The sequence below is a fragment of the Doryrhamphus excisus genome, chromosome 4, assembly GCF_030265055.1.
Source record: "Doryrhamphus excisus isolate RoL2022-K1 chromosome 4, RoL_Dexc_1.0, whole genome shotgun sequence".
Classification (NCBI taxonomy): Eukaryota; Metazoa; Chordata; class Actinopteri; order Syngnathiformes; family Syngnathidae; genus Doryrhamphus; species Doryrhamphus excisus.
Genome location: NC_080469.1, coordinates 13,685,962 through 13,698,786, shown reverse-complemented (window position 1 = coordinate 13,698,786; position 12,825 = coordinate 13,685,962). Strand labels below are relative to the sequence as shown.

The following is a 12,825-nucleotide window of genomic DNA, read 5'->3' as shown; positions in this document are numbered from 1 at the left end:
CTCTGCAGAATTTGAAATCAGAGTATTTGATTAATGGACGCAGTGCAATATAGACAAACTTTTTTCAATGGGTTGACAAGCTCATCATTATCTTTTTCAAACCTCATTATTGGTTCCTGTCAAATAAAGAGGTTCCTATCTGGTCCTCACATACTTCTGCATACCACAATATGCCATTTTATGATGTGGTCATGTGCGGCCTTTATTCCGGTGCGGTTTATATCTGCACAAATTAGTTTTTTCTCTAAATTTAGTGAGTGCGGTGTCATGTGCTGTGGCGCTGCTTTACTTCCATCTATCTTCCGTTTATTGCAGTACAATTTGTCTGGGATGGAAGAACCACATCACTGACCTGCAAGCAATTTCATGGGAAGTATTTAAGCCCTGCCACTCAGACCTGTTGCCAGATTGTTATCCAGATCACACCTGTGTGCAGCACCTCCCTGCTTTATGTTTCATAGTGTTAGCTTCGCTTTCTGGTGATTCTGCTTTTTGGAAGTACTTTACAAATGTTATTGTTTTTGGAAAGAGGAAAGTCATGTCTGGCTCCCGAGCCATAGGTCCCCTATACCTGATTTAGAGACGTAACAATTACCAGTAAATATTCCATTCCTACAAGTGTACTTTTTGGCTATTGACCGCTACACCAAATAATGCAAGCATTAAGTCTAAGGCTAGTGTAACTGCTGGTCTAGGGATAATACTCTGAGAAGTACATATGCAGATCACCTTATCACCTTTCAGTCCTGGTTCACCAAGGTTTCCAGGTACTCCCTTTGAAATAAAAAGAAAAACGCTTAAGAACTAAGAAGCCAAAATGTGTTCTTTTCATACCAAATCACTGTGAAGAGCAGTCACGGTGTTTACCATGAGTCCTGGAGTTCCTGGTAAGCCCATATCACCAACAGGGCCCATGTCGCCCTTTATCAAGGACACACAAAAAGAAAAGATAATAAAATGCGAAGTGCAAATACCAAGTGTTAAATTAGCTGAGGAGCCACTCACAAGAAGACCAGGGACTCCACATGGGCCAGGAGCTCCAAGGTCACCCTGAAGAGAAGAGATGGAAATGAGATGGATCCGAAGAAATGCAAGTTAATCCACTCTATTTCTGTGGAGGTTTCTCATTTCAGTTTTGAGCACGCTTACTGAGCACTTGGCACTCAGCACACAGAGACTTCTGTTGTCCAGGTTATCAACCCGGCAAACACATGCCATGTCCTGTCCTCTCTGTGCTATACGGCTAACAGAGGGGATGGTTGGCAGCCCAGCACAGCCTTCCTGTCACCTCCTCTCTTTCTCTACGGGACGACAGGAGATGAAGGCAGCCGAATGTGACACATCTACTTCCTACACCGGACAGGAAACAACACCTCAGGGTGCAAGGGGAGGCTCACTGAGGTCACATGATGATCTAACAGATCCTGTTGGGTCACCGAAATTGGAATGCTGGATGAAGGGGGCTCCTTCAACAGCGCAGAGGACACAATAATGAACTACGACTGCAACAGGGGGAATGTGGTACAGTCCGCTATGTTGTCATGGAACCCTCAACTTTGAACCCACATCTATTGGGATGAAAATCCCACACACTGATCAGTGCCAGTTTCTGGCAGGTCCATGTTCTGGACTCTTGGGGTCAAAGGTCCTTCATAGTGGGCACATCCTTTCATTCATTCATTTTCTACCGCTTATCCTCACAAGGGCCGCAGGCGTGCTGGAGCCTATCCTAGCTGTCTTCGGTACACCCTGGACTGGTCGCCAGCCAATCACAGGGCACATATAGACAAACAACCATTCACACTCACATTCATACCTATGGACAATTTGGAGTCACCAATTAACCTTGCATGTTTTTGGAATGTGGGAAGAAACCGGAGTACCCAGAGAAAACCCATGCATGCACGAGGAGAACATGCAAACTCCACACAGAGATGACCGAGGGTGGGATTGAACCCTGGTCTCCTAGCCGTGAGGTCTGCGCGCTAACCACTTGACCGCCCCTTCAGTATAACAATGTTATTTAAAAATAATAAATTCGGTATATTCTAAAATTGTTGGTCTTGCTTAAAAGTGCATAATTAAAAAATTATACATTATATGGATCTCACGGAAGTACAAAACATAAAATATGTGGAGTACCCGGAGAAAACCCACACAAGCAAACTCCACACAGAGATGGACGAGGGTGAAATTGAACTCGGGTGTCCTAGTTGTGTGGCCTGCGCGCTAACCACTTGAACGCCATGCAACCTGACACTATACATGTTTTCCAAAAATATGTTGTTCCAATCATCCTTGTGGCTCCTTAATGCTTCTGATACCATTTCCCATGGAACAGTAGTAACCCCCTCCACCTTCCTTTTAATGATGCCCCCACAGGTGCTCAGATGTGTTCAGGTCTTCCTTGTTATCTTGGTGGTGTGTTTGATCTTGTTGTCATTTGGGAAACTGCCATGTGACCCAGTTTCCCATTTGAGTGGATCATGCTCCTTTTTACAATGTAATAGTGACTACTTTAAAGAAGAAGTACCAAGAAGTGTAACCGATATTTATTGGGATGGTTGCTTCCTTTACTTTGAGTGGCCCTATTACAGTATTTCCTTTTGCCCCTGCTCTCCTATTGTTTCACTTCACAATATAAAGCTTTGTGCATCATCATCATCATTATTATTATTATGACTTACAGGGTTGCCATCCGGACCAGGTGGTCCTCTCTCTCCAAAGTCGCCAGGAAACCCCTGGGCAGACAGACAAGGTAAGTTACATAAGTAGAGAGGAACAGAGTGGCGTCTTTTAAACAAGCATGTTGTTATTGTCTTCTTTCTTTATTTGCATATTATGCGGTTTGTGCATGAAACCAAATCACATAAGTGTTTAGAAGTTTGCAAATTAACTCTCAGCAAATCCCATCAGACACGCTCCCCACGCTTCATTCCGGGGAGACTGGCAGGAAATTCCAATAGCGTGCACATCAGCCTGCAGACCCGAAAAACCACCAGAACCTGCCCACATGGTCGAATTAAGCTTCTTGGCCCACAAAGTGCTTACTGAGGCTTTTTTTTCTTCGCGCCTGGTGCTGCTCATTCCATTATGAAGGCAGAACAAAAGACATAAGGATGCATACATCGTGTGCTTGTCAGCATGCCAAGGTCAACGCGAAAGGGACGAGCACCTTGGGTAAAGAAGATGATAACAGAGAAGGTGTTGTGCTCTTTTAGCAGACAGAGGTTGAATTTATTTCGAAATACATCTGATGTGGAACATTTGGCTGATGAGGACGAAGTAATAAGCAGTAATTGGTGCAACACGAAGCCCACAGGAAATGTGGAAAATGTTGCCTCTTTCCAGAAATGCCAATAAATATCTTGGTTTGATCAGAAACACATGCAGGGTGAAACTTTAAATGAAAAGATTCATCTCAGAAACTTTAACCAGTTTCTTATTTGCATACTTAATTAGCAAAATTAACAATTGATATTTCAGCATGGATTTAGCCTTTGTGGATTTGTGGACACATTTGTATACAATTGCATTTTATGTGCAGGCCTTTTGGATCTGCTGACTCAGAGACGAAAAAAATAAAAACATTATGTGTAGTGACTGAGCTCACTTTTCTGCAAGAGAGAGAAATTATTTTGTCATGACAAGGCTTCGATGAGCGTACTTTTGGCTGCCATGTTCATGTCGAAACGTCCGACCAGACTGGTCTTCTGGGACGTATCAGATTGACACAAGAGCTTATGAACAGTATCAGAATTTTCCATGTAAAAGCCCTCACGGACGGAAAGTTGACTTTCAGGCGCCATTGTCGAGAGACTTTGCCTGGTGTGTGGCTCGGTGCGCCGAAGAGCCAAGACCACAACTGACACTTTATATTAGTAAAACATGCACATGCACAAAAAAGTGCGGGGTCTTGCGTTTCCTTAAGTGTTTTAGCACTGCAGGACCATCATTTTTATCACATAAAACAATAGGCAGAATAATAATACAATACAAATCACATTCATTCTCCCTTGATGAATGGCACTCTCGTTGTTTTTGCATGTTATTATTATGCTGTAATATCTTGCTTTTATTAAAATGAGGGTCCATGGATGAGGATGAATCACTTTTGTGAGGAGAAGTTTGTTGAGAGAAAACTTTACCGGCCTACCCATCTCGCCCTTCTTCCCATGAACGCCCGGAATTCCCTGGTAAAAAAAAAAGAAAAAAGAGTGACTCGTTAAATTTTTACAAACAAATCCCTCAGGCTACTCTCTTATTTTTAAATTACATGTTGTTATTAATATTCAAGTATGCAAATGGTAGCGCTTGCAAGGATAAAATGACAGCATGTTTTCACTCACTGAATAGTAAATACCAAAGCTATAAAAAACAGATACAGGTATTAAATAATTTCAAAAGTGTTTCTCACACTCTTTATCACAATTCTGGCACTTGAAACTTTTTTTTTTTGGTATCAAGGCGGCTTGTTTTGGCCATTTTCGGCCTTTTGTATTGAGTTGAGTCCTGTAGAGCAGTTACACACAATAACCCACATAGAAAGCTTAAGAGATCTTCCAGAATCTGTACCTATTCTAGCTGTATTTCCTTGGACTTCCAAAACGATCTATATCTATATTAATTTATTCCACCCACGGCCCGCCTCCGGGCATGCCCACTCTGCTGTGATTGATCCCACTCAGTGTGTACAGCTTGTCCCCAGGCACGCCCATATAAGGAAGCCACTGGCTGGATGGCAATGTTTGAAAAAAAAACTCTCTGAAACCGAGTATTCAGAGCCAACCCAAACTTTGTTCAGGGCTCACTTCCAAACATCATTATCTGATGATGCTTTGGCATCATTTAACACGAGAATACAACAGTGTAACAACATTTATAGGTTGATTTATAGGTTTATACGCAATGCGCTTGCACACCTCATCTGCGGTGTTCCTGAAACCAATAAGTCTCACACACACAGATAATACAGATGGCAAAACAAGAAGGTGGTCGTGGTTGATGTCTTTGGGAACAATCATTTCAATGAAGGTAAAATCATTTATTAGTAACTTTAAAAATGTTAAGATGTTTGTCTTTCTGGAATTGATTAATTGTATTAACATTACGTTTTGGTTCTGTTCCGCCATTCTGGAACAAATGAATGATGCTAACCAAGGTTCCACCGTTTGTCTATTTAATGTAATCCCTTTGTGACTGACACTCACTCTCTCTCCATCAGGACCAGGAAGGCCATAGAACCCAGGGAGGCCAATGTGCCCCTAAAGAGATTAGAAGAGTAAAGAGAAGAGTGAAGGATCCAACATCACAAGTAAGATAATGTTTTCAAGTCAGATTATGTTGTCGAGGAGCTAGGCCCTGAGGCCAGTGTATATGCCCATGGACTGCATGGTGCTGGCTTCCACGATGTAGTCCAAGGGCACATACTCTTGCATCAGGGATCTCTGAAGCCCTCACTGTCCAACCTGCTTATGGAGAAACAGACCAAAAATTACCAAAAATATCATAGCATAGCAGCATATACAGTGAGTGACATCACTCAGAATAAAACAGAACAAATGATGAATGGTCCTGGTCAAGTGATTGTGGATTCAGCATATGGTTTTAAAGACAAAGGTCCAATTTTGAGTATGCATAAAGATATACTTAGCACTTAGTATGAATGTATTTTGTGCCAACATTCAACTCACCTCAACTCCTTTTGGCCCTGGTTGGCCTACAGGCCCGGGTAAACCCTGAATGCACAACAAAAAAAGACAAGTTGGGTGTTAGTGTGGTCATTTGTGCTTAGTTTGATAATATTAATACTAATTTGAGATAAATATAAATTAAAGCCTGTCTGAACTAGAGATATATGTTTACGGATAACTCCACAGTATACTACAGACGTCCTTTGGAGAATCCTTAGCATTCCAATGCAAGTAGATGATGGAGTGTGTGTTAATGACATTTGTTTATAGGGGCCATATTGTGGTTTTCCAAAAGGAGGCCAGGGATGGGGGGTGAAGTTAAAGACATGTTGTAGTAGGTACTTGAGATATATCCATCCCAAAAAATATATATATATATTTTTGTATATATCTATTGTATCTTATCCACAAACTGCATATTGTATTGGTATAGATAACCAATACAATATTATTTGTTAACTTGTTAACTTGTCTTCATCCCAGAAGGGACAACACAGACTCAACTCATCAACACGCTTAAGCCTACTTCACACTGTATTTAAACATTGTCTTTTTCCACTGCTTTTTCAGAGAGTTCTTGCTGTGACAAGCACTGACAAATAAATTCAGGATCTACCATTACGGCTCTCATGCAACAATTTTTGCAGGATCTCATGCATGAAAGAGGCCTTAGGAAATCTCTAGTGCCGGTACCAAGCCCGAATAGAGGACAAAGTTACGTCAAAAAGTCCAATCAGCAAACTGAAATCATGTGAGTTGGAAAAACAGTGATTTGTTGTAGTAATGGCAGGAGAAAAAAACGCAACCATTTATCTCAAATTCAGATCTAAGGAACTAGGGATTGTTCTCAAAAAGAGTAATACAGACCATAGCTACATGATTTATGACTGTAATGACCGTGGTTGCATCATCACTGACCCCACATGCAGTGATTGACATCTGATTGCCTGAACAGTGACGGCCAATGACGGTTTAGTCTCTACATTCAGCGAAACCAGTCACAATGTAGCTGAAGAACATATACCGATCAGTTAATCAAATCCTGACCAGACTACTAGCACCATAAATTTGTTTAAATCAAAGGATGCACTATAATTTCTGTTCTTACTTCAAGTAAGTAAGCACCCAAAATGTGCACAAGTGACCTGTATTCTCCACATAAAATCACACAGCTTGGCAAACAAACAACTATAAACCTCATTGGGAGGCATTTAACAGCTTGATCCAACTGTAAAAATAAGGATTTTCTGGGATGGGGCACTCAACAGCATGTGCATTGATTTTTTTTCAGACTCAATGTCAGTGAATGCATCACAACTCCCGACCAGTTTAGTTGGAGTACCATACTGCTGATTCACAGCCTGCACAATGTGGTAGAGGGTGGTAAATCCTCATCCATCACCAACCAGTAAGCAACCCACCCGCGGTTGTCCGACTTTTGACATAATAAGTGCTCATAGGAGGCAAACAGGAAGACCTGTGAGTGAACTCGCATATATCCTGAAACACCCAGACAGCAGAAACAGTTGTCTGCCTTTAGAAAAGGTCAAGCGTAGTTTAACCGGTGAGAAACCTCTCAACATCTTTGACTTCTGACTGGGTCTGGATGGTCTGACCTATTGATTTGGTCCTCGTCCTCTTAACAACTTTTTTAGCCTCTGCTTTTACTTTTAGTCTCTTTTATAAAAAAAATGACTGTTACTTATTATAACATTAATTTATTGAAATGCATTGCATGTATTTCAAGCAAAAATACACACAATTATTTTTTATTTCTTGAATGTTGCATATGTGCACTGAGTTCCTAAGATAATATACAAACAAGTACCAATACGGGTTTAAAATGTGGAACAATTACTTTAACATTTTACCATAATGCATTGCAAAACATTTCATTTGAGGACAAGCGGCATTGAAAACGAATGGATGGCACTGGAATGCTGCCTCTGTCCACCAGGGAGCAAGAGGAGCCCAAAGCCCGAAGGGAGGCTGACATCTTTGCAGCGCCGCCCAATAAATAGGCACCAGTGAATGAATTGCTTGGACTCATTGTTGGAACTCAAAATGTGTATGAAATTAAACACTGAAATGTAAAAAGAATTGTACAAAAAATTGGGAGTAATAATTTAAACAGCATGCACCGTTATTCACGTTTATCTGCCAACCATTGTACAAAAATATGAATTGTTTGAGGCTCTATTGAAAAGTTTACTGCTCATCCGAACATCGGAAATGACGCAAGCCGCCGCTCAGACATATGTCTGCAACTAAGAAATATGGTTACTATGATTAATCACCAAATGTAATAATAATCTACACCGTACTGTTGCAGCAGTTGAACTTGTTTTGAAAAGTTAGCACAATACATAATAATTTACATCCTTCATGTAAGTGCATGTTCGGGTGAGTGAGTGTGTGGCCCTGTTCAACCAGCACTGCAACACTAGATTTACTGCACCTGCCTGCCAGGATAACCTTTGACCCCGAGGTTTCCGTCAGCACCCCTTTCCCCCTGTGGAGAGAATGAATGGTACAAAGATCAGCACTGAAAGGCGCACGGAAGAAGGGTAAGAAAGGAAGTATCATCTTATTGAAAGCACATGGGGTTTTAGTCGGAGGCTCATGAATTGAAGTAAGGGGATGGGCAGGAAGTCTTATCATAATAAAAACACACCACGGTTATGAAGAAAGAAGCAAGTAGTAGCATGGTGTGTTGTTTAGCCGAGTGAGTGTTGCTTGAGGCACACACTCCATTTGTTGTTGATCATGGCACATACTGTTGGTTTCTCACCAGACACCACAGCATAATATAAGCATAATATAATAATAATCATCTTATTTTAATCCATCCATCCATAGGGTCACGGGGGGAAGGTTGGAGCCGATCCCAGCTGACTTCGGGGCGAGAGTTGGGATACACCCTGGACTGGTCACCAGCCAATCACAGGGCACACATATTTTAAATCATGATAATAATATTAAATAGTTAATAACATGTTAGAGGTGCGGGAGATGCATTCAGTGACGCTCCGAACATCACAAAAAAGGCTTAATAATGCGTGTATGTGAAAATAAACAGGAAGCTAAAGAAAAACATGAAGCGGATGTTCTTATCATTCACTTCCTGCTCTTAATTCAGATCTACAGTTATTCTACATTTATGTATGCTGGAAAATACAGTGAAGTACCCCCCTCATTGCTCATAATAACATACAAATGATTCTGCGACTATTAAAGAGACTAGTGTGAGACAAACATACAGTATATTAGACTTATGTGGGATTTTTGTTCATTTAGTCCACTTGGAGCTGTTAGTACATAGAAATATATGTCATCCTGTACTGTTCTGATCATTAAATATTGTAAAAATGAGCATATTTTGCACACAGTGCACCAATATGCATATTAGCACTCTGCAACTGCATATTAGATGAAGATAACTTCATCTAATCTTACTGTACCTGTATGCATTCCCACATCGTATCAGCATTTGAGACCAAATATATGGTGAAAGAAAAATGGTAAAAATACAGTATAATAGTCTATCTGTGCAGCGTGGGAGAAAATTAGCACATATACACAACGGTGCATTTAATGACCGTCAAACAAAGTGGAACTCGCAAACAACAACCTACATACGTAGACATAGACATAGACTTTCTTTATTGTCATTGCACAATAACACAGCAGTGAAACTGCCAACGACATGTCGTTGCCTGGCTCCCGTGTAATAATCAATAATCAATAATCAATAATCAATAATCAATAATCAATAATCAATAATCAATAATCAATAATAAATAATAAATAATAAATAATAAATAATAATGTGGAGAATAAATAGATTACATGAAATATGAACAACAATGTACAGCGTAAACAGTAATTTGTACAAATAATTTAAATAATTTAGAATAAATAACAATAATTTAAAGTTTTGGTTGTGCATGTGGGCAGGTAGAGGGGCTTATTTGGCATTGAGCAGTCTGATGGCCAGGGGGAAGTAGCTGTCTCTAAACCTGGGTGAAAACCACATGTAAAAACTATGGGATTTGTAACTTTATATTATTTTGTTAAAAAAGATTTACCCATATTTTACCCATATTTCCAAAATTGACATGCATTTACATACAAATCTATGCAGTTATTTACAAATGTATTTTATTACGTTTTTCATACATTGGACCTGAAAGCTTCCAGTGAACCGGTGGTTGGGGACCCTTGATATTGAATATAAAAAACTGGAGCAATAAAACTCTCAAAAAACATCACAAGTGAACCTTAATTTACAATGAATCACTAAAACATAACAAACAATGCATAAATCAAGGCAACAGCTTCGTTAAAGAAGGCATATGTAAGAAATTGCAGGCTGTTTGTACCGTTACCTTGCCATAGCTGCAGCACAAATAATGGGATATTATATCTGAATAATTGATAAGCCACACAAAATGTGAACTGAGCAATTGGAAGACAAGTTGCAAACAAATAGTAGTCAAAGCTGCATTCGTTGATAAATAAAATAGTGATCAATGTAGCAGTCAAAAGGTATTTCAAGTTTATGGTACAGACACGCAATTAGATATTACTGCTGCATAGGGACAGAGAGGATGTCATCTTTGTCACTAATGAGTTGGTTTTATGGGAAAATAATGTGTCTAAAACTAGCATTGCCCCCTATTTAATAAGACAAGTGTGCATTTCAATGGGATTTTAACGGGCCAGCTAATATTTTTTTTTAGACATGCAGGTTTATAGCTGCACTACATTCAAAATTAGCATATAAACTAAACAAGCAAAAAGAAGTATTCATCAAAATAAAGGCATCTAAATATTCAGGCCATTCAGGGCGTTGTTGATATCTGCATCCACTGTGGAAAAAGCCGGATGAGACAGGAAGTTGAACACTAATTAGCAAAGAGAGTTCACAAGATTTGTGGAGGAGTACTGCAAATAGCCTCCAGCGTCCAAAGCATTTAGCCCACTTGTGTGTATGCCAACAATCTCAAGCTCTCTCTCTTCCGCCAAGATTCCTCAACAACTGATAGCTGATGTTTCTAGGTTAATATTCCCTCTGGTGTCCTGTTTTGTATCTATAAATAAAAGACACGCAGGCGACCAACACTTCTCTCTGCTGAGTCTTATGTTTTAATGTTTAAACATACTTTTACAAACAGTACGGGAAGCAGCGTGAGAAAAGTGTATACAAAAAATACATTGTAAAAATGTTGTGATAAGGGCTGTTCAGGTAATTATTTTTTTCTGTATATATTAAAACATTTGTGCTTCTCAGCCACTGTTTCAAACAAAAGACAGGGTTACTCACAGGTTCACCAGGCAGACCAGCAGGACCAGGATGACCTTTTTGTCCCTGTGGATCAAGAAACAATCGTTTACTATTTTGTAAAGTTCTTTAGAGTTCACAAATGTTGGTATGTTCTGATGAAAGAAAAAGAAAAAGAAAAGAGCACTGATGATAAATACATGTGCGGGACTTTCAGACCCCTTCTGGATTGAATATCCTCTAAAATCAATGGAAATCTTGCTTTGTGATATTCAATTCCAGTAATTTTTCAAAAGATGTCCCTCTTGGTACTGGTCATTTTTGATTATTTTTTACAGATTTGAAGGCACATTTCAATATTGTTAGCATGTGTAATATGCTGTAAATGTGGTTAGCATGTTGGCCACACAGTCTGGAAGACCCGGGTTCGAATTTCCTTGCTTGGGTTTTTTTCCAGGTACTCCAGTTTCCTCCAACGTTTCCAAAACATGCATGTTCAATTGGCCACTCTAAATTGTCCATTGGTATGAATGGTTGTTGCGGAGCGCTCTGATAAATGCACTCTGCCACATAGTGGCTGTTTTTTCAACTTAAAACTGCATGAGACAATCTCTTCTATTGTGGAGTTGCATCATTACCTCTTTCTGCCTCTTGCACAAAAAAATGTAGAAGACGTACAAATCCATCATTGGGAGCAAGCAGTCAGGTTGAAAAAAAAATACGTAGCAAATTAATTAATGCAAATTTGTCACTGGAAGAGTATGAAAAAGGAAATAAAAAGTAAGCAATATTCCTACTATTATTACAGTATTGCACAGTTACTTTTGACACAGAATAGCACACAGACCCCATCATACATATTTGCCAACTGCATTGTCATTCATTGTGGATGAACACATACATATATGAATGTTCACCAAGAAAAGCACTCTGAGAGCACAGACATCTGCCAAGCTCCATAGTTCCCCCCATATTGTGATTTACACCATAAATATTAGACTTACATATTTACATTCCTTGCTGCATGTTTATACCTTCATTTGTTCTCTGCCTATGATGAAAATTCCAAAGGCTCCCTTTTTTCATATTCATATTCTGTATCTTTGATCTTTTAGTAGAACCTGTTGGAAACTTGTCCTGTATTGTTTTTTTTTCCAAGTGCTATGACCATTTTTTTGTTTGTTTTTTGTACAGTGATATGTACAAATGGTGAAAATGGTCCTAACCCGGATCCAGATGGTGATCCGGATCATCCCCAAATTTGATCAATTGCAGAAAAAGTCTGAAGTCAATGCTCAACCTCCCATTGCTGGCATCATGGTGATAAATGATGAGCGTCTCTGCTGGTTGATTGTAGCTTTAAGATGCAATTAATCAACATTCAATTCCACACGACTGGCCAAATTTTCAATAATCAATCAATCGATCATTACAGTCATGTTTTCAATGTCAAGGTCCTAGTTGTGATGTTGTTTGTCATGTTGGAGTCTTAATGCAATGCTTTGTGCGTCCTCCTTATTCTCCTCTCCAAGCTGAGACAAACCAAACAACAAGGTCATATCAAGAAACAGTTGGCAGTAGGCAGACAAAAAGTAAGATGTTCTTTCCATGGATTTTCCATTTAACAAGAATGTATTCCCTCTTGGTAAATCTCCCACATCTTCTTCTTTTACAGAGACAGCGGAATCAGCAAATAAAAGTGGTGAGCTTGTTATTACACCACAAATAAAGAACCTTGGGAGCTGCACACTTCATACCGAGCCGAGCAGTTCTTGCAGCGCTCCACCATCAGAGCTGGATGAAGATGTAAAAGAAAGAAAAAAGCACAGCCATCCAGATACGCCTTGG

General features: G+C 39.7%; 1 protein-coding gene across 6 annotated transcripts in view; it reads right to left on the bottom strand.

Moving 5' to 3' along the window:
* LOC131128272 (collagen alpha-1(XXVII) chain B-like) overlaps window positions 1-12,825 on the bottom strand; it is a 59,995-nt gene that overhangs the window by 19,286 nt on the left and 27,884 nt on the right. For 5 of the 6 annotated variants that reach the window (XM_058070961.1, XM_058070967.1, XM_058070963.1 and 2 more), the window contains 9 exons: window positions 11,020-11,064; window positions 8,152-8,205; window positions 5,694-5,738; window positions 5,211-5,264; window positions 4,149-4,193; window positions 2,688-2,741; window positions 1,006-1,050; window positions 868-921; window positions 730-774 (listed from right to left, as the gene is read on the bottom strand). In XM_058070961.1, coding sequence (XP_057926944.1) covers window positions 730-774; window positions 868-921; window positions 1,006-1,050; window positions 2,688-2,741; window positions 4,149-4,193; window positions 5,211-5,264; window positions 5,694-5,738; window positions 8,152-8,205; window positions 11,020-11,064 — 441 coding nt within the window. The remainder of the gene's footprint in view (window positions 1-729; window positions 775-867; window positions 922-1,005; window positions 1,051-2,687; window positions 2,742-4,148; window positions 4,194-5,210; window positions 5,265-5,693; window positions 5,739-8,151; window positions 8,206-11,019; window positions 11,065-12,825) is intronic. The other variant, XM_058070966.1, reaches the window with a different exon arrangement.